At 56.1% G+C, this 24,356-nt stretch overlaps 2 protein-coding genes across 4 annotated transcripts; both read right to left on the bottom strand.

Moving 5' to 3' along the window:
- Nucleotides 1–421: 421 nt before the first annotated feature.
- PRLH (prolactin releasing hormone) lies at nucleotides 422–912 on the bottom strand. The gene is made up of 2 exons (XM_051624183.1): nucleotides 796–912; nucleotides 422–603 (listed from the first exon to the last, which is right to left on the bottom strand). The coding sequence occupies exons 1-2, from the start codon at nucleotides 893–895 to the stop codon at nucleotides 422–424; spliced, it is 282 nt and encodes a 93-aa protein (XP_051480143.1). The 5' UTR covers nucleotides 896–912.
- A 1,279-nt stretch (nucleotides 913–2,191) lies between these two features.
- Nucleotides 2,192–18,682, bottom strand: MLPH (melanophilin). Of its 3 annotated transcripts, none has more exons than XM_051623995.1 (16): nucleotides 18,341–18,682; nucleotides 15,146–15,367; nucleotides 14,063–14,202; nucleotides 13,496–13,534; nucleotides 13,005–13,096; nucleotides 12,136–12,264; nucleotides 10,954–11,107; nucleotides 10,113–10,261; nucleotides 7,881–7,961; nucleotides 6,365–6,553; nucleotides 4,876–5,031; nucleotides 4,666–4,746; nucleotides 4,311–4,376; nucleotides 4,127–4,175; nucleotides 3,518–3,615; nucleotides 2,192–3,163 (listed from the first exon to the last, which is right to left on the bottom strand). In XM_051623995.1, the coding sequence occupies exons 1-16, from the start codon at nucleotides 18,448–18,450 to the stop codon at nucleotides 3,137–3,139; spliced, it is 1,782 nt and encodes a 593-aa protein (XP_051479955.1). In that variant the 5' UTR covers nucleotides 18,451–18,682; the 3' UTR covers nucleotides 2,192–3,136. The 3 variants fall into 3 exon arrangements, with proteins under 3 accessions (XP_051479955.1, XP_051479954.1, XP_051479957.1); XM_051623994.1 differs by having other exon boundaries at nucleotides 10,954–11,152; nucleotides 18,341–18,681; XM_051623997.1 differs by lacking the exon at nucleotides 7,881–7,961 and having other exon boundaries at nucleotides 10,954–11,152; nucleotides 18,341–18,681.
- Between the last annotated feature and the right edge of the window lie 5,674 nt (nucleotides 18,683–24,356).

Here is a 24,356-nt window from a genome sequence, read left to right as displayed (position 1 = left end):
GCATGAGCTCCTTCCCACTAGGACCTGCTGCCTGCTCCTGCCTACACCTCATTAGGTGCTAATTGCCCCATTTGCCCCCTTCCCAAAGACCCTTTGGAGCCCCAGGTGTTGGGTCAGGACCTGGGGGGTGGGTGTGGGGGTGTCACCCTCCCCTCCAGACCCCAGGCTGGGAGAGCTGGGACAACCTTCTGGCCTCCAGGCAGGTGAGGGGACGTTTGTGGACTCTCCTCAAGTGCTTCATGACCTGGGCAAATGGGCCTTTTGCTGCCCTTGATGCCGAGGTGCTGGGGCACCCATGGGTGCTGTGGGGACACCAGGAGGTGTTCCTGGGGAGCAGGTCACCTACCCACCCCACCGGACCTTCTCCCAGGGGAGCAGAGAGGGACACGGAGAGGAGAAGGGTTTTTATTGTCACTGCAGCTCAGGGGGCGCCGGGCTGGGGAGGCGGGGCTGGGGGCTGCCGGGGGGGTGGGACACAAGGAGGCCACCGGTCACCTCCCCCCCCTTGTCCCCAAGGTCCCTCCCCCAGGGCCCGACGCCTCCCGAACCGCCCCACAGGCCGGATCCCACGGCCCGTGTACCAGGAGGGGTCGATGTCCGGGTCTGGAAGGGAGAAACGGGGTATGGTGGCATCAGGGGGGGCTTTTCACCCATGGATGGGGGGCACCAGGCCCCAGGGAGGAGGAGAAGGGGCTGGGAAAGGGGCCAATCCAAGCAAAACGTGGGGGACCCCAAGTTGTGTGGGGGTGCAGAAGGGTTGGGCGGGGGTGTTGGGTGGAGGGGGAAGGGTCTTACTCCTGGTGTCCTTACTCCTGATCTCCATGGATCCGTGGGGCACGGGCAGGGCCAGGCAGGAGAGCAGCAGGCAGAGCAGGCAGCTGGCTCCCAGCTTCATCCCTGGGTCCTCTGGTCCCGGAGCCTCCCGGGCTTGGAGTGTCCAACGTGGCTGTAGGGGGGAAGAGATGGGTGGAGGTGATCATGGAATGGGTTGGGTTGGAAGGGAGCTTGAAGTTCATCTAGCTCCAACCCTCTCCCCACTTAGATCCAACACCTCCCACTACAGCAGGTTGCTCCAAGCCCCAACCAGCACTTCTTCCAGGGATGGGGTCTCCAACACTTCCAAGGATGAGGTCTCCAACACTTCTAGAAATGGGATCTCCACAACTTCAGCTGTTGCAGTGTCCCACCACCCTCATGGATACCCCCAGGGTGATCCCTCCACCAGGAGGTGGAGGCTGTGGTGGAGGGGACCCCTGTGGTGACACCTTGACCCAAACCCGATGGCTTTTGGTGGGGCTGGGGCTTGATTCCTGCCACGGGGGAGCAGAGTGAGGAGCAGCAGGGGAGCCAGGAGGTCACCTTCATTCCTAGGGGTTTTTATTGGCTGGGCAGAAGTTGGCAAGAAGCTGGGGAGCTCCTCCAGAGGAACCCTGAGAGCAGCCCCCAAAACCTCATCCCACCCCTTTTTCTTTGGACCATCTGGAGATGACCCAGGAACAACAGCAGGACAAGCTGCTCTTACCTCGGAGCAGGGAAGGTGCTCGGGGCTGAGCCGGGTGTCCCCTCCTGTCCCCTCCTGTCGCCGGCTGAGCTGCTGTCCCCTCCTGCCGCTGATATCCCCTCCTGCCGCCAGCTGAGCCGGTGTCCCCTCCGGTCGCCGTTTTTATGGTGACTTTGATGCTGATGTCAGAGGCGGGGTTGGGGACCGGCGGGTGGGGGGACATCTCCCCTCCCCGCTGTCCCTTGTTGTCCCCTCCCCTGTTGTCCCCTCCCCGCTGTCCCCTCTCATCAAATCAGCACCAGGATCTAGTGACTCAGAGGAAGCCTTTTGATCTCGGGAACGGATCAAGCCCTGGGGCGGGTTTTTTCGGGATCCAGGGAAGTTTTCTCCCCCATCTCCCCACCCTTGGGTCCTGCTGCCCCAAACCTGCTGCTCCCGTCATGGGAGGAGGTGCCACCTGGGTGGCCACCACCCTTTCTCCTTCATCCCCAACTTCCCATTCCCCAAAAAGCTGCTGGAAGGAAAACAGGGAATGAAATGTTGGAGAAGCTTCAAAGCTCTTGGTTTTAAAAACCACCCACCCCATGTTGAAGGCTTCTGGGGACATTTGGTCTCCTGGAGGTGCCACCTTGGGTGGCCAAGAGGGCTGCTCAGGATCCAAACCCACATCCAGCCCAGGCAAAATTGGGATTACTGGGAGAACTGGTTTTATTGCAGGGTTTTGGGGGGTACAGAAATCATCTCCAGGCAGGTGGGAAGTGGGGAAGTGAGAAGAAGGGAGGTGGCTACAACCCGAGGAGCCCCCCGGGGTCTCTGACCCTGGTCAACCAACTTCAGGCCAGGATTCCACTGGAATGTAAGAAACTGGGAATTATTTCCAGCTGGGAAGGCCCAGGTGATGGATTTCCAAGCTTGGAAGACTGACTTCTAGAAGCTTCTACCACTAGCAAAGCCAAAGGGAGGTGTTAATGGCAGGGGAATTCCCACTACTCCTCAGAATTCCAGGGGGTTTTAGTTCAGAACAGCCCCTAAGAGGCTGGAGAGGACAGGAACACGGGGACATTTGGGATCAGGAACCTGCTCCACGGTGACTTCTCATCCTGATGTCCTGGGAGTGCAGACAGGGCCAGGCATTGATCCACCAGGGTTGAAATTCAATGTTGGAGGGGAAAAACCCACCCAAAAAGCCATGTCTGGGGGATCTGGGGGAAGTGTCAGCAAGGTTGGGTCCCATGGTGGGAGCCCAGGGCCACCACAGCTCCACGAAAGGATGGGATGGTCCCACCAGCTCCTAACAATCCCATCACTGGGGACAGGAGATCATGCTCTTCCAAAAAGCACCTGCCAGCTCCACTCATCCACCACCCACCCTCCCAGAGGAGGTGGGTCCTGCTCTGCACCCCCTGGTCCCCCTTGGTTGCCCAAAGCTGAGGTCTCATCCTGCTCCCTCCCACGAGAGCCACGTGTCCATATCCCAGGACCTCCTGGTTCCTCTCCCAGGCAGGATCCCACGGCCTCCAACTTCCCTCCTGCCCAGGGTTTCAGGGAGGGCAGGAGAGAAGGAAGAGCAAGAGTTGGGGGGAAGGTGGTGAGGTCTTGTCAGTCAAATGAGGTGGCAGGAAGGTCCCCATCTCCTCAGGACAGGTGGGTCATCACGGGCTTCTGCAAGGAACCAGAGGGAGAAACCTCAGCTCACCACCACCATGTCCCCACCACCCCAAGTGGTGATGCCAGGGCACTCCCTGTCCCCTCCAGCTGCCACCCCATCCCACGGACCACGCAGGCAGGAGGAACTCCAAAGATCTACATCTTGTCTGTCCATCTTCTGGCACCCTCTGGGAGCCATGGCCAGGAGGATGGTCTCAGTCGTGAGACCGTGCCTGAGAACCTGGGGCTCTGATGGCTCAAGCAGAGCATGGAGAAGGGACAGGTCACTCTGCAGAAGCCCCCAGAGGGACAGGTCCCCCTGTCCACACAGAGCCCTGGCCACCACCTCTGCTGGGTGCTGGTTCGTACCGCGAAGAGCCGCTCCACCCTCCGGTTCTTCCCATTGGGGTTCCTCTGGGTCAGGGAGCCCCGGGACACCGAGTTGCGGTCAAAGGAGTCCTCAAGACCTGCCAGGAGAGATGGGCATCAGGTCCCCAGCCCCCTCATCAGAGGTTCCACCCACCCACCCAAGCCACTCCGGTTGGACCAGCCAGGTTTGGGGCTCCCCACCAGCGAGCAATGGGCAACAAGGTCAAGGATACCTCCCCCAAGGTGACTGAGATTGCTCTTGGAAGAGATGATGGTCCCTTTGAGGTCTACCACCCAATGGGGTGTCACCAATGAAGTCAGGCAGATGTCTCCTGGGACTCTGGGGTGGCAGGAGCCCAGGCTGCAGAGGAAGTCCTGCTTCTTGAAGGGCTGAGCCACCTCAGCCTGACCTGTGTTGACCCCAATCCGACCACCCACCTCCTCCTTTCCAAGTTATCCACCATGGAAGAGGTTTCTCCTACCAGGAGAAGGAGACCCCCATGGCAGACACACAACTGGGGGCAGAAAGTGAGATCCAAGTATCCTCCAAAGCCCAGCCCACCACCCCCACAGGTCCCCACCTCCCACGGGCAGAGCCGTGATCCTTACCAGAGAGGTTGAGGGGACTGTGGAACCTCCTCCTGAACCCCTGCAGCCCCTGCAAGAGAAGGGGAGCATCCTGCTGGGAGGACACAGGTCCCACCTGAGGCCACCACTTCACAAGCAGCTCCTTGGAGACCCTGGTTGTCCCCAGGCACGTGGGGAAGCCAGCAGAGATCAAGCATGTACTCACTTTCACATCATCTGCAGACTCTCCAGGGCTGCTGCTGGTGGGACTGGACGAGAGGAGGGAGGTGGCCTGTGGGCAGAAGAAGAGCAGAGCTTTCTCTGAGGGGTTTCAGATGACCCAGTATACCTTTTTGGGGGGGGCACTGTCACCTCTTTTTTAAACCTGGGCTGACCCTAAGGTGGAGAGGAAGAGGCAGCACCTCTGCCTGGTGGACACCAGCTCCAGGAGATGGAGCTGGGGAGGGCTCAGCAAGCCAGGTGGGTCTTCACAGCACCCAGGGGTGACAGCAGGGGACCCAGAAGTGGCAGCAGGAGGACCAGGGGTGGCACTTCCCATCTCCACTCTCCTCCAGGCTCACCTGTCCACTTGTCTTCTTCTTGGCCTTCACCGTCAGCCCCGCAGCCGACAGCGCCGCGATGCGGGCTTCGATATCTGAGATCTTCAGAGGGAAGGGGGGAAAAAAAAACAAAACCCCATGGAGATGGTGGACAGAAGATCCATCACCAGCCCTCTTTGCTACCGCTGGCCAAAGGGGTGGGCAAGGTGGCCTTCAAGGCCAAGGTCTCACCTCACTCTCTGCCTGCTGCACCCGAGCAGCCGTCGAGGCCACTTTGTCCTCCAGCTCCAACAGCTCCGAGTCAGTGGTGAGGGGGTGGCCAGGTCCTCCCTCCAGCTCCTTCAGGGTCTCCTGGAGCTGGGAGAACTTCCCAGCAGTCAGGTCCACCTGGAAGACAAGGTGAAGAAACCCCAGAATATGTTGCAGAATGAAGCTTCTTGGAGTCCTCCTCTCCTGGTGTGACCGTTGCCTCCTGGGGAGGCTGGGACCATATCCTGTGGAGATATGGTCCCTCCAAACCCACTCCCTCTTTTCTAAGGGTGTCTAGGCTGCTGGGTTGCCACCAGTCCCCAGGTCCCATAGGTCCCACAGGTCCCACCAGTCCCCGTTGAAACCCTGAGGTTGTCACCTGCTGCAGACATTCATGGGCCAAGCCACCTGTGAAGCCACAGTCAACCCATGAGTCACAGGGACACAGGCTGTTGTTGGGGTCTCCAAGGTGGTTGGCACCCCCCAGAGAGAAGCCCAAAGTTCACACCCTTCCCAGTCCCACCTCCCAGGAGAGAGAGAACTTCAAAACCTCCATGTGGTGGCCCCTCTTGGGGTGCCTTTGGTCAAAAAAAGCAGCTAGGTGGGGCAGCTCCTGAGCACACTCTGCTTGGGCTGGAAGGGACCTTCCAGATCATCTAGTTCCATGGGCACGGACACCTCCCAGGTTGCTCCAAGCCCCATCCAACCTGCCCTTGGACACTTCCAGGCATGGGGCAGCCACAGCTTCTCTGGGATGCACCCAAAGTGTGGCCAGCAGGGCCAGGGAGGGGATTGTTCCCTTCTGCTCTGCTCAGACCCCCCTGCAGGCCTGGAGCCCCCAACATCAGGACATGGAGATGTTGGAGGGGCTCTAGGGACCTTTTCCAAGGGCAGGGAATGATGAGATGAGAGAGAATGGCTTAAAACTGGAAGAGGAGAGATTGAGGTGAGACATGAGGAGGAAATTCTTCCCTAGGAGGCTGGTGAGACCCTGGCCCAGGTTGCCCAGAGCTGCCTGGAGCTTGATGAGGCCCTCAGCACATGTGCAAACAGGCTGAAGAAGCTCATCATCTCCCTCTCAACTGATAAGTGCCTGGAAACCAAGGAGATGGGCTGATATCTGCACGGGCAACCATCAGTGGTGTTGACAACCAGACGTGTCTCCAGGCAAGCCACCCTGCAGAGCACTGGCCACCTCATCCCAGCTGATGGTTTTATCATTTTATGGTGCCTTCAAAGTAGACCTGAGGGGGTTTGGTTCCCCCATTTCCCATGGGAAACATCTGTTTCTATCACCGTGTCTCCCAGTTGGAAGAGTTTCTCCTGCTGGAGAGGAAAAGGGGGTAGAAATCAGCTTAGAATCCTGCAACATCCAAGCCTGGAGCTGGTGGAAGACAGTTGCTGCTCAAGAAAGCCACACTGACATGGACCAGTCCCTCAGACCCTGGGACCTCCCTGTCCCTCAGGTTACCTTCTGGGCATCTCTGTCCATGTCCTCACTGGAGGAACTCATCTCTGGCTTCTTGGCTTTCTTCTCTTCCTGCTCCTCTTCTCCAGAGGAGATCTCTTTGTCACTGATGTTGCTGGCTAACTCCTCCAGCTTCCTCTTCAACTCCTCCTCCTCAGCATCAGGATCAAGTGGGGACTCTGGAGCTGGAGACTGAAGGAGAAGAAGAAGGGATTTTTCCAAGGGCCTGTTGTGGTGGACAACAGGGTGTACCCAGGTCCATAAATCATCCTGTTTTCATGAGAAATCATGTGGCTCTGAGAGCAGAGGTCACAACCACCCATATTTTTGTGACCCATTTGACTTTTTGAGGGATAAAAAAATGGGGGGGAACCTCTCTGGAATGATCCCTGTCCATTCCAGGGGCCAGGGTTCAGAGAGCACAGCCTCAAATCAGACACCCAAGAATCCATGTGATGTGACCTGAGCCCTCACAGACTCTCCAGAACTTCCCACCTTACTCTGAACTCAACCTCAAACCCAGTTCAGCTCAATTCTCCCCAGCTTGGGAAGGGAGGAGCAGCTCAGAAGGGACAGAGACAAATCCTCCTTGAGTCACATATCTCAGGTTCACAATAACCAGGTCACTTCCCCACAAGTGCTACTTGATCCTCTCGTGGTTCCCAAGGAGCTGTCACCAACCCTGCAGATGTACAACAGCCTCTTCACACTCCTCCTGAAATGGGCCTTTTTGGGGAGTTTTGAAGTGATTCCCCATTTTCATGGTGCTGAAGGAGTAGAGAAGGCTCTGACTTGGGTGAGGGATGGAGACGAAGGGGTTAAATTGGCTTCTGCTCCTGGCCTGCCATATTTTCTAAAGTTCTCCATTCCCTGGAACCAGAGAAGAGCTTCTGAAGTCAAAAGACAGGATGAAAATCATCAGAGGATCATGGGATGGGTTGGGTTGGAAGGGACCTTCAAGATCATTGAGATCCTGCCTGGGCAGGGACACCTCCCAGGTTACTCCAAGCCCCATCCAGCCTGGCCTTGGACAATTCCAGGGATGGGGCAGCCCTAATTAGTGCTCCCCAACTTAATTGTCATTGAATCATAGAAGCCCAGACTTTGGGTTGGAAAGGACCTTAAAGATCATCTAGTTCCAACCCCCCTGCATGGGCAGGGACACCTCCTACCAGACCAGGTTGCTCCAAGCCCCATGGAATGCTGGTCTTGAACACTTCCAGGGATGGGGCAGCCACAACTTCCACCTGTTCCAGTGTCCCACCATCCTCCCAGTGAAGAATTCCCTCCTCATGTCCCACCTCAATCCCCCTCTTCCAGCTTTAATCCAACCCCCTCATCCCACCCTTCCAGGACTAGTCCAACCCACCAACCCAAGTCCACCTGCCTTCCTCCTCCTCTACCATTGGACTAGATGGTCTCCAAAGGTCCCTTCCAACCTCCACCACTCTTCTGAGCTGGTTGTCCCACACCCTTGGGGTGGCCAGGAGGAGGTCCTGCTGTCTCTGCAGGGAGTTACCTCAGGGTGCCCCAGGACGTTTCCCTCCAGGCGGCTCAGCAGGCGCTCGATGGCAGAGATGCGCTGGTGGAGCTCATGGATCTAGAGGGAAGGCAAGCAGGCAGGCAGGCAGGAAGGAAGGAAAGGGAGAGAGAAGAAGACAACAACCAGAAAAGGAGGAGGAAAAACCAGCCCAGCCCACCAGGAAGGACAGAGGGCACCCAGCAGAAGCAAGCAAGCAGGCAGCAAAGACACCCCTCACCCAGCTAGGAGACATGGCATGAAAAGGTGGCCCTGGATCCTGGAAGCTGCCGAGATCCTCCTCCCTCCTTCCTGCCTGGCTCTTCCAACTGGGAAGAAGAAGACTGAGGGAGGAAGAGCAGAGCCCAGAAGCACATCAAGGAGATGTTGGTGCCTCTGCTGAAGAGCCAGGACACCTGGTGTGTTTTGTTTTGGTAGTGAGATCAGCATGGGCGTAAGAAATGGAAGCGCTTTGTTGTCCTGCTGGAAGGGGAAGGTTTGTCCCCTTTTCTTTCCATTAAAAAAGGACAAAGAAAACCTTTCTCCTTTGATCCAAACCAAAGAGAGCCCGAAGGGTGAGGAACAGGGCTTGTTCTTCAGGAGATCAAACATGACCTCCCCTAGCCCTCCTGTCCCTGAGTGCCTGGGTCCTATTCAGCAGCAGGAAGAAAAACGCCCCAACAAAGGGGTTGGAGGCTTTGTCCTCATCATCTCTGTCCCCTCATTAATGTTGTTGTGCTAATTAGCTCCTCAGGGCAGCTTGGAGAGGTGGAGGATCTGAAGAGCTGAGCCCTCTGGAGAGCTTAGAGGGTTGTCATGAGCACCATCAAAGCAGGAAGCAAGCCCAGCTCCCAGTGGTTGCTCAGTGCTGGGCTCTGGGGTGGCTCCTGGGTGACAATGAGAAGGTCATGATGGGGCCACCAGCTTCAGGTGGTGGCAAATGAGGCAGAGGGTGGGAGAGGACAGAGGACAATGCAGAGGGGGATGGGCTGCGAGAGAGGAGCTTTCAGCCAAGCCTTTCAAGATGGCATCAAAGCTCTAGGAACCCAGAATCACTGAGCTCCAGCAGAATGGGGTTTGGGGGCAAACTGGGCAAACTGGTGCTGCTCCTTGGGGCAGATTGGATGGGGCTTGGAGCAACCTGGTCTAGCAGGAGGTGTCCCTGCCCATACTGGGAGGTGGAACTGGATGTTCTTTAGGTCATGGAATGGTTTGAGTTGGAAGAGACCTTAAAGGCCACCTAGATGATCCACTAGATGATCTTCAGGGTGGCTGCCCCACTCCTGCAAGTGTCCAAGTCCAGGCTGGATGTGGCTTGGAGCAACCTGGGCTGGTGGGAGGTGTCGCTGCCCATGGAACTGGAGATCTTGAAGGTCCTTCCCACCTGCACCACTCTGGGATTCCAAGCTGGCTAGCATGAAAACATGGGTACTCCTGCCTTCCCTCTTCTTTGGGCTTGCAGGCAGCCTCTCCCTGGCCAAGGGTGACAGCAAGATGCATCATTCTGGAGTTAATGGCCCAGCAGACAGGCACGTCTCTTCCTGCTGGGCCAGGCTGGGTGGGAGGAGTGGGTTGCTAGGGAAGCATGAGGAGCTAATCAAGCTCCTGGATGATGTTGGCACAAGAACAAATAGGGTTCAAAGGGGAGGGAGAAGATGCCCCATGGCCATTTGAGTGAGGAGGCTCCAGAGCAGCTGCTGGAGGAAGTCATCTGAGTGGTGGGAGGATTTCAGCCCCATTGCCCCAGCACAGCATTTCGTGCCTAACGGCCTGTGGCCTCGTTAGGGCCACCCAAGCCCAGGGTGGCTGGAAAAGGAGTGGCATTCCCTGCTGGCAGTTAAGGAGAAGGGAAAGGGAGGGACATGAAGGGCTCTGTCAGCTCCATCACAGCCCTTTTTTGGACATCCTTCTCTACCATCACCTGGGAGAGAGGTGACAGGTTGTCCCGACCCAGTCCTACCATGGCAGGAACACTCTGAGCTGCCAGGAACACAAGGATCTTGCTCCTCATTCAAGATCCTTCTCCAGCCCTTTCACTTGACAACAGCCACAGGAAACCCCAGGGCAGGCTGGGAAATGAGCAGCAATGTTGACTAACGTGGCTGGGAGGCCACCTTGGATTGCCACCACTGCTTGTCATCTCCTCTGAAGCATCCTCCTTGCAGCCAAGGAGGGCAAGAGGGGCTTGGCCACAGGGTTGGTCTCCCAGGAGGTTGGGCAAGTGTTGGTTACCTCATTCCTAGCGTGGCTGATGGTCTCCTGGGAGGAGGTTCTGCTCCGGCGTCTCGTGGGATGTTGGGACAGGAACTGGGCTCCCTTGGTGTCCTCATCAGAGGTGTCCATGTCTGCAGAGTACCTGGGCTGCTCGCTCCAGGGGCTGCCTTGGGAGACAGAAGGTACAAGAGCTTCACCCACGGCCCTGAGTGACCTCCTGGACACCGGCCCCATCCTGAAGACAAGAACAACCCTTTGGCTTTGAGAAATGAAGATTCTGAGGACAAAACCTGTCCGTTATGACCAAATTGACCCTGTGCTGGGAACTGGTGAGGCCACACCTGAGGACAGTTCTGGGCCCCTCACCCCAAGAAGGACATTGATGGGGTGGAGAGTGTCCAGAGAAGAGCAATCAAGCTGGAGAAGGGTCTGGAGGACAAGTCCCGTGAGAAGCATCTGAGGGACCTGGGGGTGTTCAGCAAAGGAGGCTGAGAGGAGACCTCATTGTCCTCTAAAAATGCTTGAGAGGAGGCTAGAGGGAGGTAGAGCCACTTCTTCTCCCAAGGAAGAAGCAACAGGACAAGAGGAAATGGCCTCAAGTTGCTCCAGGGGAAGTTGAGATTGGATCTTAGGAACAATTCCTTCTTCAAAAGGGTTGTCAGGCCCAGGCTGCCCAGGACAGTGGTGGAGCCCCCATCCCTGGAGGGGTCTCAAAGCCATGTAGATGTGGTGCTGAGGGACACAGTTTGGTTGGCATGGGGTTGATGTTCCCAAAAATCAAAGACCTTTCCATGTTGGCCCAGATCCTGCAGCCACCTTCTCCCTGGGACATGGGAGCAGCTTGGCCAGGGACATTTACCAGGTTTTGGATTTCTCTCCAGGCTCCTCCTCCTGGCACTGAGGGTGAGCAGGAGCTGGGTGCTGAAGTGCTGCTCAGGAGACCTCCCTCCTGCTCCCTGCTCCTGCAGGACGCGGTGGTGGAACACCAGGTCGGCCTCCTCCATCCTGGATTCCTGGGAAGCATCTTCAGCTGGGGTGGGGCAATCCAGGAATCCTGCCTGAGAGAGCAGGAACCCTACTGAGCAGCCCCTGGAGAAGACCTCTCCCAACCTTCCCTGAACAGCTCCTTGCTCTTCTCCTCCAAGACACACCTTTTAAATTGCCAACTTGATGATCCTTCTTTTTCATTAATCAATTCGTTCATCTCTAATGAACGAGGTCTAATTAACGCTTTAAGGAGCCCCCTGCAATACTGCTCCTCACTGCCAGGGGGCACTAGGAGCTCGCAGCAGAGCCAGCAGGGGCTGGATCCAGAAATACTTTCATTTATTTATCCCCCCATTTCCGTCCTTCCCCAATGGAAACGTCTGGTTGTTTCCTTCAAGCCTTGGTCGCCCATCTCAGCACCTTCTGCTTCTGGTTTGAAGAACCACGATGGAGGAGGGAGAAGGAAGGAGCTGTTTGAAGAGGAAAATTGCACCAGGCAAGGCAGCCCCACCCCCCAAAAAACTATTCCAACCAGGAGCAGCTCCAAAAAGCATCTCAGGCTGGAAGAGCTTCAGTGCTGGAAGGGCCCGTGGGTCCTGCTCCTGGCCAGGAGCTCCTGCACCAAGACACAAAGAGTGTCCTCTAGATTAAGGTGTTGGTGCAGGTTTTGTGTCCCACCCCTCTGTGTTCTCCTCTGGCTGAGGGGACCCCCCCACTCCTGCAACCACCCTGGATCCATCTTCTCCATTTCAGAAGGGTCATGAAGCCACCAGCCACCCCAGCTGCCGCCACACCAGCCCCAAAGCAGGAGGCATGATGGGAGAGGTGTCTGGATTCCTTCCATCCCTTGAGGACTGAGCTCCCTGGCCAACTGGGCTGTCCCCAGAGCTCTGGGACAACACGAGGAAGCTGCTTGTCTGCAGGAAGCCTCTCACTACCTCATCCCACCAGTCAGATGTCCTCCTCCTGACCCAGCCCCAGGCCTTGAGATGGGAGAGGAGATCACAAGACCTGGGAGGAGGCAGAGAGGAGAGGAAAACAACTCTCCCAGTACCTGAAAACCACGAGGGCTGGTGGTCACTGGAGAGAACTGCCCAGAATGACGTCGGGATTGTGCGGAGAACTCGGAGTCCAGCTCCAAATCCAAGGGGTGGATGGAGAGAAGGCGCCGGGTCTTGCGCGTCTGGGCACGGGGAGGAAGAGCAAGGAGGGAAATTCACCCAAAAATCCCAGTTGAGAAGGTCTCCAGGGGCCCTCTGGGGCAGGAGCACCTTGGCCAGGCCTCCAGAGGCTGGTGAAGATGAAGCTGGGGGGTGTGGGGCAAGTTGAGGTCTCATGATGGGGGGAGGAGTTGGGGTTTGATACCTGAGATGTTTGATATGACACATATTTGATATCAGAGACAGGAAAGGTGGGGAGAAGGTCTTGTAGTGAGAGGACAAGGGGGAATGGATCAACACTGGAAAAGGGGAGACTGAGGTGGGATATGAGGAGGGAATTTTTCACTGGGAGGGTGGTGAGACCCTGGAACAGGTTGAGAAGTTCTGGAAGCCTCATCTCTGGAAGTGTCCAAGGTCTTGGAGCAACCTGGTCTGGTGGGAGGTGTCCCTGCCCATGCAGGGGGTTGGATCTAGATGATCCTGAAGCTCCCTCCAACCCATCCCATGATTCTATGATATATCTATTTTATAGGGACCTCCCGATGGCCAGGAATGGGTTCTTTTTCCCAAAGTCTTGGGATTCTACTGACCTTGATGTTCCTGTGCAACCTGGGAGAGGTGCTCATCTCAAAGGAGGAACACAGAGAAAGGCCCCATTTTTGGCACACTAAGCCACCACCATGGCCACCACCAGCACCCCAAGCAGGCCAGCAGCAGCTGAGGACAGAGAGAATCAGAAGAGGCCCCAGCATGAAACACTCACCCTGCTGTAGCACTCAGCTTCAGCTCCACCAAGGACATCATCTTCATCATCACTGTCCTCTCCAGGGCCACCACTGGTGAGGTGACATTCACCTGCAGAGGAGATAATGCCAGGTTAGATATAGCTCCACAAGGGGTTTTTTTGGCATATGACACCAGGAGACGCAAGTAAAAGGGAAGGGGACAAAGGAAAGGGAGAGGAGGAACATCTGGAGGTAGCCCCAGTGCTGGGGTGGTCTGAGGTGACTCCGAAGTCCCACATTCCCTGTGTTCCTGAAGAACGTGGCCAGCGTGAAGAGTGGGTGCATTGAAAGGATGAGCTTCAGGTTTGGTAGGGAACTAAAAGCCCTGTTGTATCCAAGTCTGTCCTTAGAGGACAGCATGGAAGCCCACCTCCACTGCAGATGTCTACCCCAGCCATGAAGGGAAGAGGACATTGGAAAGCCCTCTGGAATTGCAAACCAGAGGCTGGGATTCTCTTTTTTGACTTACTGCTGATGTCTGGGAGGCTGTAAACTCTGTCCTGAAGACCTAAGATGGAAAGAAAAATGGTGGAGAAAAAGAAACAAACATGTTTTTGGGCTTAACTTCACAAGTTCTCCCCTGGGACCCCCTCTGCTCCACTCTGGTGAGACCCCACTTGGACCCACTGGGACCAGTTCTGGAGCCTCCAAAACCAGAGGGAGATGGAGCTGTTGGAGAGAGTCCAGAGAGGCCACAGAGATGCTCTGCTCTGGAGACAGGTGAGACACTGGCCCAGGTTGCCCAGGGAAGCTGTGGCTGCCCCATCCCTGGCAGTGCTGAAGGTCAGGTTGGATGGGGCTTGAAGCAACCTGGGCTGGTGGGAGGTGTCCCTGCCCATGCAGGGGGGTTGGATCTAGATGATCTTTAAGGTCCCTTCCCACCCCAAGCTGTCTGGGCTTCTGGGATTGTACAGTCTTGAAAGCACATGGCCCTCAGAGGGGCTTCAAGGCTGAAGTTCCTCAGGTGGTGCACCCCAACACCTGCCCAGCCCCTGCAGACAAGCAGGGCAGGAGAAACCCTGGTGCTCCTCCTCACCAAGAAAGGTGGAGTTCTTCACCCCCTGGCCCGGATGCATCCTGCCATGGAGAGACTGCAGCACCTTGGCACTTCCAAACCTCTTGAAACGGGACCTCACGTGCTCATAGTACCACTCCAGGGACCCCACCTTCACAATCCTGCCCAAAGAGAGGAGACACAGCCAGGTGAGCGCACCTGGCCTGGCTTCTGACCACCAGGGCTGGTTTTCAGTCAAGGATGGAGCTCAGGGAGTTGTGGTGAGTGTGTGGGCAAGGGTGACAACCTGCAGGTGGGAAGGGACAACCCCCTGGATCAGCACAGGGTGGGGGTGACCTGCTGAAGAGCAGAAGGACCTCGGGGTCCTGATGGACATCAGGCTGACCATGAGCCTGGTGGCCAAGAAGGCCAGTGGTGTGCTGGGGGGCATCAAGAAGTGTGGCCAGTAGGTCAGGGAGGTTCTCCTGCCCCTCTGCTCTGAGGGGGACACATCTGGGGAACTGGGTCCAGTTCTGGACTCCTCAGTGCATGAAGGCCAAGGAACTGCTGGAGAAGGGAGAGCAAAGGGCTATGAAGGTGATGAGTGGACTGGAACATCTCATGAAGCAAGGCTAAGGGACCTGGGGCTGTTCAGTCTAGAGAAGACTGAGGGGGGGGTGGGGTTCATCAAGGCTTCTAAACATCTCCAGGGGATGTCAGGAGGGTGGGACCAGCCTCTTTTCCACAGTGTCCAGTGGCAGGAAAAGGGCCAATGGGCACAAGCTGGATCACAGCAGCTGCCTTGAGGAGGAACTTCTTGACAGCGAGAGTGGCAGAGCCCTGGGACAGGCTGCCCAGAGAGGCTGTGGAGCCTCCTTCCCTGGAGACATCCCAAACCCACCTGGATGTGTTCCTGTGGAATCTGCTGGAGGTGACCCTGCCTAGATGACCTCCAGATTTCCCTTCCACCCCCAGCCCCACTCTATGACCAAACTCTCAGCCCAGAATCATCATGTAACAAAACCCCAGCCTGGTTTCTGCCCAGCAGGACTGGTTTCCAACCAGCACAGGTGGTTGCTGAGGTCTGGAGAGTCTTCTCCTGGCCCTGCAGGGCAGGAGCAGTACCTGGAGAGGCGGCAGGGGTCGCAGACCCAGCCTTGGTCCTTCTTGCTGAAGCGGCTGCAGCTCTTGCAGGTGTAGAAGCTGCAGTCCAGGCACTGCCTCTTGCTGTTCAGCAGGAACTGGAAGGGCTGGAGACAGTGGACACAGTGGGTCTGGTTCAGGTGAGATTGGTTGCTCAGGAACTCCCTCTTGCTGCTTTCCTGGTGGATCCTGCACTTCAGCTCCCTGCAGAAAACGGCCCAAAACCCAGAGGAACTAGTTGGGTCCTTGGTTAGAAGCAAGCTGGGAAAGTGGCCAACCCTGTCACGCTTCGATCGGTGCGGGAATGATTTTCCAGAGGGGAATGAGTCCTGGGTCTCCCAGCTGGTGGAAACAGCTCAGGGGCAAATCCAGCCCATACCAGAACAGCAGCTGGATGGGCTGAACATGGCTCCATATTCAGCATCTGCTGCTCTTCCACTCACAAACAGATTTGGTTGGGCCAAAACCCACCCCCTTCTTTAACTCCTTTTTAATTCCTGCAGGATATTGATTCTCAGGCTCTGGGAAGTTCATTGATCATCAAGCCCAGGAAGGTGGATTGATCATCAATCCCAAGAAGGCGAATTGAACATCAAGCCCAGGAAGGTTCATTGATCACCAATCCTTCTCCAAGGCTCTGGCTGCATCCCAGCCCAACCCCATTTCTGAGCCCAAAGTCCAGCTGGGAATTAAAAGCTTTCTGGAATTCTCAGGGTTGTTGTTTTTTTTTTAAATATAGAAATCTGAGATGAAGAAAAGGGTTAAAAGGGGCTTGGATCTGCTCCTTCACTGCTAAATTCAGCAGAGAGCTTCACCAAGGGCAACAATGTCCTGGCTGCTCAGAGGACAGCAGGTGGAGGAGAAGGTCCCATGAAAGCCCCTCCAACAGGAGAGCTTTCCCACAGCCCCTTCTCCTGGCACCCCAGGAGCCCTCTACAGCACCTAAGGGTTTTCTGTTTGTTCCCCGTGCCACCTCAGGTATGTTTGCCTTTGAGGCTGGGGCTGAGGGACAATGTTTGCCTTGCAGGGAAGGTCCTAGAAGGTTGTTCTCAGGCCCAGCTGGGTGAGGTAGCTGCATTTTCCACAGCTGAAGTCAGCCTGGATCATAGAACAAAACCAACCCTCAAGCCATCAGGTCTGGAGGCTGCTTCAGAAGGACCCTGGAGCCCACCAGGCCACCAGCCTGATGCTGGGGTGACCACAGCAGGAGCCTTGCTGGTGCCATGGAGGCAGTGCTGAGGCTGCTGGTGGAGAGGCCAGGAATGTAAACCAACCTAATCCCAGTGGACTGATTAAGGCTCAGCTCTGGGGTTTTGAAGGTTCTTTGCAGGGTTTTCAACCACCCAGAGAAAATGTCTAGGAGTAAACGTTGATGTGGCTCCTAAAAAAAAGCCCCCTTGGGGCTGAGCTTGGTGCTTTCCAGCTCTCAAGCTGTTCCCAGCAGGATCTCTCCTTTCCCTGAACTGCTTTTTCAGGTTCCCCAGAGACTGGTTGGGTCCCTTTCTCCTCCCCACCCCCTTCCAGGAGAAACTGCCCAAGGAAGGAGAAGTTTCAGCCAAACCAGTTTCAAAAAGCCTCTGGTAGGAGCAAAACCAGCCCTTTCCTTCTCCTCCCAGCAGGAGAAATCAGGGGTGCTGGGGTGGGTCCAGCAGAGCTTCAGGAGAACTGTCTCCAAAGCATGGAACTGTTGCCAGGGAGGTTGATGGACAGGAGCAGGGAGAAAACCCCCACCAAGCGGCCAGGATTTCATTCCTCAAGACAAAAAGCATCACCCCCCTATGGCTGGGCAGCTTCTGGCTTTGGTCTGGTCGGGGGGGCATTGAAGATCTTCTGCCAAAAATAAAATGCAGAGGAAAGGAAACAAACAAAACAACCCCCCCAAAAAATGGACCATTTCTTCCAGGCTTGCAGGTTGAGACAAGGCCAGTGGGGATGGTCAGAGCACTGCTGGGTTCCTGGCAGCCATCCAGCAGGGACACTTCTGGAAAACAACTCCAAGGGAGGACACAAGGGACATCCTGAGACCTTCCTCCTGCCTGCCCTCCCCTCCCATGAAGCCTCCTGAGGTGTCAGAGAAGGGCAGGGCAGGATTCACCTCAGCCACCCCTTGCTGCAGGGCACAGCAGCCTGGATCTCCACCTCCTTTCCATCCCCAGGCTCAGCTCCATCCCAAGGGAGATAATTCCCTCTCCCAGGGTGGGAAGTCCTGTTCTGTGGTGTTTCACCAGCCTCTGGTCTGATCTCCATCCTGCCCTACACTTGAGAGCCCAGCAGCAGAGGAAGGCAGCAGAAGTGATAGGGAATTATCTCTTCCTCCCACATGGGCTGGGATTGGTTTTTTTAGGCCCAAAAACTAATCATAAAGTAACAATCAAGAGATTATAATAATCAGAGACATGTGACTGAGCTGCTGCCTGTGGCTCATCAGGGGTGGGAACAGAGAGGGTGGAACCCCACCATGGCAAAGGGGGTATTTCCACAGCTCTTTTCGGGGTGCAGGTCTCCCAAAAGAAGGAGGGAAGATGGTGATTCCCTCACCTTTTTTTCTCTTGGGATCTGGTGGAGAAAGTAGGGACATCCCTGAGACAGGTTCCACCAGCTCCAGCTCACACTGTCTGGAGCTAGGAGGGGATGGGGGGAGTGAGGACATGGCCAGACCCTGAGTAGGGACCTTAATGAGCAAAGCTTAAACCCTCCCCCCCCCACCCCCTCTCCATGATTCCTCTGGAATTTTATCTCATCTGCCTGAATTTTTCACCCTTGGTTAAAACAGCAGAAAAATTCTGGGCCGCTCATTTGCTGCCCCCATGATTCCCAGCCTTTTCCCAACCCCTTCCAACTTTTTTTCCAGAGCAGCACGTTTTCAAGCCACTCCACTAAGTTTATCCCTGTTCTCAGCTCCTTTTCCAGGATCCTGCAGGAATCTCTAGACTCCAGGGACCCACTGAACCCCCCTCCTGTCCTAACACACCCAGGCAGCCAAATCCCAGCTTTTACTTCAAGGAAAAGAGAGGAAAAAAATGAACCTGGGTGATCGCTGCCAGCCTCAAGCCCCACAGAGACATTCCCTGAGCAGGGATCGATCCCAGAAACCTTAATGGGACACAGATCTTTGTCCCCAGGAGCTGCCACCGGGGTGGGACTCGGGGCTCCCTCACCCCCCGTTCAGATACTCACTCCAGCCGTTCCTCCTCTTTCTTCCGCAGGTCCAAGTCGCGCTGAACCACCTCCCAGACGTGCTTGGCCTCCTCATCCGTGAGCTTGGAGAGATCCAGCTTCCTCCCCATCTCCTCGGGAGCCCCGCGGCCCGTTAATTCCCTCTCCCGTGTCCCGGGATGCTGAGGGAGCGGGACAGGAGCTGGGGAAGCGCTCAGCCCCACCTCCCGCGCCAGCCCCAGCTCTCCTCCCCCTGCCTGCGACTGCAGGAGATGGGTCCTCTCCACAGCCCCTTTTCTCCTGCCTCTGCTCTCTTCCCAACTCCTTCCCCCTCCCCGCCGAGGGAAAAAAGGAATTCCAGAGCCCTGGGAACAGACCTCCCCAGCTCCCCGCTTTGCTCGGAGCAAACCAGCTTAATTAGGACGCGCTGCTCCCTCCTTTCCAGCCGGCTGGAAAAGATGGTTTGCCAGGATTGCAGGAGGAATGGGAAGCCCATCACCTACCTGAAGGAATTCCTCTTGGAATAACGCGGCTGAAAAGCTGCTCTCTCTCCCTCCTCCAGCTCCCTGGCTCTCAAAGCAGGAATTCCTTCTGCTTCCTGGAGGAAAAGAAACCTGTTTCTCATCTGCATCCAAGCAATTATTGACCTTTCTAACCACACTTTCTAACCAGCCCGTTTCTAACACACCCCAGTTTCTAACTCCACTTTCTAAACTCACTTTCTAACTCCACTTTCTAATGAACCACTTTCTAACTCCACTTCCTAACCCACCCCACTTACCCCACTGTCTAACCACACTTTCCAACCAATCCCACTTTCTAACCCCACTTACTCTCCCAACAGATATCCAAAAGAAAAAGGAAAACCACCCAGCCTGGTGGGTTCCTGGTGGGTTCCTGGTGGGTTCCTGCCAACCAGCCAGGGAATTCTCCACCCCCTCAACTCCCTCAAAACACAGACAAAACTCCCAGGAAAAACAACAAAAACAAACAAACAAACAAAAAAAAAGGGTTTAAATCCCAAGTCGGAGGAATCTGGGGGGTTGTACAGATGCCATGCTGAGCTGGAGATCAGGAATGTGTTGTGGTCTCCCTTCTCCTGGGATGGATTCTGAGCTCCTTCCTCCAGCAGAGATGCCACCTTGGGAGACCCATGACAAAGGAAAAGCAATCGCTGCCGTGGCAGGGCCAGGGATCAGCTGAGCTGCTCTTCCCAAAGGGTGTCTGGGAGCCCCTGTGTCTGCATCCAAACAGGAGGGGGGCAGTAAAGGTTCATTAACCCCACCCGGAGACCCTGTCCCAGCCCCATTCCTGGAGCTCCAGCACCTGGGATTGTGCTGCCTGGACCACCCCACAGCTCTTTCCACATCTCCCAGATCTCATCAACTCATTCCAAAATGAAAGCACCAACCCCAGAGCTGCTCACTCAGAGGCTGTAGGGCCAGGTGGCATTCCAAGAAGTCCTCCAGTTCCTGTGGTGACCACCCATGGAGACCAGGAGCAGGGACACGAAGGACAAAGGTGGGTTATGTGTCTCATTTCACCTGGAGGGGGTGAAATGGGAGAAAGAACCCAAGTAAAGCTGGAGCTTGGGCCCCATTCCCTGATTCTCAGGCTTCCTGGATGAGGAAGAGGATTTCTGGGCCATCTCTTGGAGGAGGAACATGCCCTTCTAGAAACACTCTTTGAAAAACAGGAATCACGTGAGCTCTTATCTTGGCAGTTCTAGGTCATCTTTTTGTGAGACAGCTGAGGGCTGATAAGCAGGATGAGTGGTCTGGACCTTCTCCAGCCACCCAGGGTTTTTCCTGATAACTGGAAGTCAAGCCATCCTGAGGGATGGAATTATTTCCTATGAGGGTGTTGAGAGGCTGCCCAGAGAGGTGGTGGTGTCTCCTCCTCTGAAGACATCCCAAACCCATCTGGATGTGTTCCTGTGGGATCTGCTGGAGGTGACACTGACTAGCTGATCTCCAGAGGCCTCCTCCAGCCCCAAACACTCTGTGATTGACTCTGTGACCCTCCGGAAGGTCAATGTCATGGCTGCCTCTGAAATCATCTCCAAGTCATGAGACCTCTTAGGGTTAGGACAACATTCCTTCTCCCTCCAGCCTCTTGGCAGTTTTCAGGAGACCTCTTATCATGCTCATCATCTTATCATCTGCTGGATCCGTGCAGACAGGACAGGGCAGGGACAAACAAAACTGCTGCTATTTCTAGACATGACCCATGACCCTTTTATCTATTAATAGGACAGTTTAATGATGGGATGGTATGACCACGTTGTCCTTAGGAGGACCCAAAACAACCTCACTTCAAGGTGGATGGTGGCACCATGACCTCTCCCTTCACCTCTCCACTCCAAGTTTTCCAACATGGATCTACAAACCCCAGCAAATCCCTTCCAGGTCAACATGAACCCAAGGTCCTGGGCTGGAGACACTTCATGGGGCAGATGTGGGCTCCCTGAAGCTGTGCCAGGCTCCATTGTGAAGCTCCAGGGTCCATTTAGAAGCTCCAGGTTCCAGGAGGCTCCCTGCTCCTTTCTGAAGCTGTCCTAGGCTTCATTGTGAAGCTCCAGATTATATTTGGAAGCTCCAGCTTCCAGGAGCCTCCCTGAACCTATCCCAGGCTCCATTTGGAACCTCCAGCTTCCAGGAGGCTCCCTGGTCCCTCCTGAACCTGTCCCAGGCTCCATTTGGAAGCTCCAGCTTCCAGGAGGCTCTCTGGTCCCTCCTGAAACTGTCCCAGGCTCTATTTGGAAGCTCCAGCTTCTAGGAGACTCCCTGACACTGTTACAGGCTCAATTTGGAAGCTCCAGCTCCCAGGAGGCTCCATGGTCCCTCCTGAAGCTGCCCTAGTGCTTCCCTCCCCTCCTCTCCTCGTTCCCGACAGGAGATGCCTCCCAGGCAGCAGGGATGGGCCATGGAGCTGTCCTTTCCAGCAGACAGGAGCCTGGAGGGGTGGGAAGGGTTGGGGGAGGCGGGGCCCTCCCAGCGAGGTCGCCTGAGGAGAACCTCGCCGGTCGATCCGCTCCCTAATGAGTTTCCACACATCCATCCCTGCCAGCCAGCACCATTATTCCCGACCTCTTTGGAACGGGCTCCCAGTGCCTCATTGGGACCAGCTGGCAGCTCCCCAGGGCTCCGGGGGGCGGGTGGGGAGTTCTGTCGAGCACCAAGAGGCTGCAGAGGGGGAAGGAAGCCGAGATCCTGAAGCCGGGAAGTTGCCATTCCTTGGGTTTCGGCGGGTGCGTCCCGCAGCACCCGCCAGCCCCGGGGGGGCTGCTCCCTGGGGATCTAAGGAGCGTCTGGTGAGGAGGTTCCTGCTAGGATCCAGCTCCTGGGCTTCCTGCTTGTCTGCTGCTCCAGGCCCTGGAGACAACAGCAGCCTTTGTCCTCGTTCCATCCCTCACAGGGAGCTGGAGTCACGTCCATCACAGCAGGATTCACACATGATGTGTGTTGTCTAGATGATGTGGTGGGAGGACAACCTTCTCCTTGCCCCATGTCCTCTGTACCTCCTCTTGCCACCCAGGCTTGGAGAGGGGAGATGCCACCCTGAAATCCTCAGCTGGAGGGGGACAGGACAAGCTGGGGGACACAAGGGAGTTGGGCAGGATGAGTCCAGACTGAAGGAGCACCAAGGCTGGGAGCAGCAGGAGAGGGACTTTCAAGATCACCCTGATCCAACCCCCCCGCCATGGGCAGGGACACCTCCCACCAGACCAGGTTGCTCCAAGCCCAATCCAGCCTGGACTTCAACACTTCCAGGGATGGGGCAGCCACAGCTTCCCTGTGCCAGGGTCCCACAAGCCGCACAGTGAAGAATTTCCTCCTCATGTCCCAACTCCATCTCCCCTTTTCCAGTTTGAATCCACTCCCCACATCCCATCCCTCCCTGCTCTTGTCCAAAGTCCCTCCCTAGCTTTCCTGGAGCCCCTTCAGGCCCTGGAAGGTGCTCCAAGGTCTCCCCTGGAGCAGACAAGATACGACCAGACGCTCTTGTTTTTACCCAAGGCCACCCAAGCCATCGTGCTGCCCCTCATCCTGCTCCCCATGTCCTGTCTGGTCACCCGGCCTCTGAGCAACGCTTGAGCTCAGGAGGAATAATCCCCAGGCGGGGTTTTTCCAGGGAAGCTCCTCTTGGAAGCAGCAGTTTCCTTGTGCCACCTTGTGGAGTCCAGGAAAAACGACAGCCAGCAAGCGGGGAAATCCAGCAGGGGGAGAAGGGACTTCGGGGTATCCAAAAAGGTTGTCCCTGGGCAACAGCAGCTCTCTTGTTGCTGCTCCCAAAACCAGGTTCCTCCAAAGGCCAACACTCCTCCAAGGCACTCCTCCATCCAGTACCTTCCATCCCTATATCCATGTAGGTCACCTGAAAGCCCCAAAATGCATCCCAAGTCTCCCCAGCACCACAGGAGCCACCAGCCCTTGGGGGATGCTGGACATGGAGGTGGTCCCTGAACACCCTCTGAGCTTCTGCCCTTTCATGAGGGATCTATCCAGCTGCCAGGAGGATGCAGGGAGGAGGTGCTTCCCTCTCCAGGTATCTGTCTTCTGGCCAGAAATGGTCCTCCTGCTGCTAAAGGCATCAGCCAGATGCAGGGAAAGGAAGGGTGAGCAGGATTTTGGAGGCAGCCTGGAGCTGAGGACACGCTGAGCCACGTACACACTGTGCTCTGCACATCCCTGCACGTTCCTGCTCCACCAGAGCTTCCCAGCTGGAGTGCAGAGGAGGAGAAGGAGGAGGAGGTCACATTTCTGAGCTGGTACTTCAGATCCACAAAAACCTCTTCCCAAGGGGCTGGTCCCTGAGCTCTGCCTGGAACAGGGAGAGTTTTTATGCAGACCAACACGTGTATTTGCCCTGGAAGGGGGGGCTGGGACCTTTTTGGAGAATCACAGAACCACTAAGGTTGGAGAAGACCTCAAAGATCACCCAGTGCAACCCTCACAGCTCTGTGCCAACCAAACCATGGCCTGAAGTGGTTTCTTGAGCCCCTCCAGGGATGGGGACTCCACCCTGGACAGCCTGGGCCAGGGCCTGACAACTCTTTGCAGGAAGGAATTGTTCCTCATATGCAAGCTGAACCTCCCCTGGAGCAACTTGAGGCCATCTCCTCCTGTCCCATCACTTGTCCCTTGGGAGAAGAAACCATCCCCATCTCACTCCAGCCTCCTCTCAGGGAGTTGTGGAGAGGGAGAAGGTGTTCCCCAAGCCTGTAGCATCTCCTGGGGTTGGTGTTACTCAAGTGCAGGACCCAACACTTGGCCTTGTAGAACCTCATACAACTGACCTTGGCCCTCGGATCCAGCCTGTCCAGGTCCCTCTGTGGAGCCTTCCTACCCTCAGCCAGTTCAACACTCCCACCCAAACTGGTGCCCTCTAGAAGCTGCCTGAGGAAGCTCTCCATCCCCTCTTCCAGATCATGGAGAAGGATTTTTGCAGCTTCCCCAAGCCCAGCAACGGTGAGAAACAGTGGCTTCTTGTGCCCAGAAGATCATCTGCCACAGACTCACCCTCTCCAGGTGCCTCCTCCCTCAGAGAGGTTGACGTGCCATCCCAGAGGGAAGGAGACAGCCTGACAGGCCACTTGATTTATGGACCACAAGGAGCCAGGACAACTCCCTCAGGATGTGCTGCCTTCCAGGCTGGCTCCTCCTGGGTTTTACTCACACGGATGCTCAATTCCAGCAGCATCAGCCTCATTCCAGGCTTGCTGCTAAGGGGTTTTTTTGGGTAGGGATTTTTGTTCTGCCCTGAGGAAATGATGCCACCTTCACGTGTCCCACCCCAACCTTGCAGAATGAATGAAAGAGACTTTTGATGGTGGACACATCACCCAGGCTGACTCCGGGTTTTATAAGGAGCACTGAAGGCTTTTTTTCCACTCCTTTCTGCCACCAGCGGCTGGAAAAAGGGGGATAAACAGCAACTGTAACCATGCAAAGCCATCCCCACCTCTTCCTGCCCCAGGATCTTGCACATCCAGGATCACCCCCGGGTTTGCAGGCAGGGAAATGTTCCTTGCCCC

Source organism: Apus apus, chromosome 6 (assembly GCF_020740795.1).
Source record: "Apus apus isolate bApuApu2 chromosome 6, bApuApu2.pri.cur, whole genome shotgun sequence".
Lineage (NCBI taxonomy): Eukaryota > Metazoa > Chordata > Aves > Apodiformes > Apodidae > Apus > Apus apus.
Note: the sequence above shows the minus strand (reverse complement) of the source record. Positions and strands in the feature narration are given on the sequence as shown.

Bases quoted from the DNA above. Each gene is read 5' to 3' on its own strand.
- PRLH (XM_051624183.1), bottom strand. From the start codon at position 895: ATGAAGCTGGGAGCCAGCTGCCTGCTCTGCCTGCTGCTCTCCTGCCTG. The intron at 604-795 runs GTAAGACCCTTC...TCTCCCTTCCAG, and splicing joins CAGGAGTAAGGACACCAGGA to ACCCGGACATCGACCCCTCC.
- MLPH (XM_051623994.1), bottom strand. From the start codon at position 18,450: ATGGGGAGGAAGCTGGATCTCTCCAAGCTCACGGATGAGGAGGCCAAG. The intron at 10,262-10,953 runs GTAAATGTCCCT...CTGTCTCCCAAG, and splicing joins GGAGAGAAATCCAAAACCTG to GCAGCCCCTGGAGCGAGCAG. The intron at 4,377-4,665 runs GTGAGCCTGGAG...TTCTGCCCACAG, and splicing joins AGAAGAAGACAAGTGGACAG to GCCACCTCCCTCCTCTCGTC.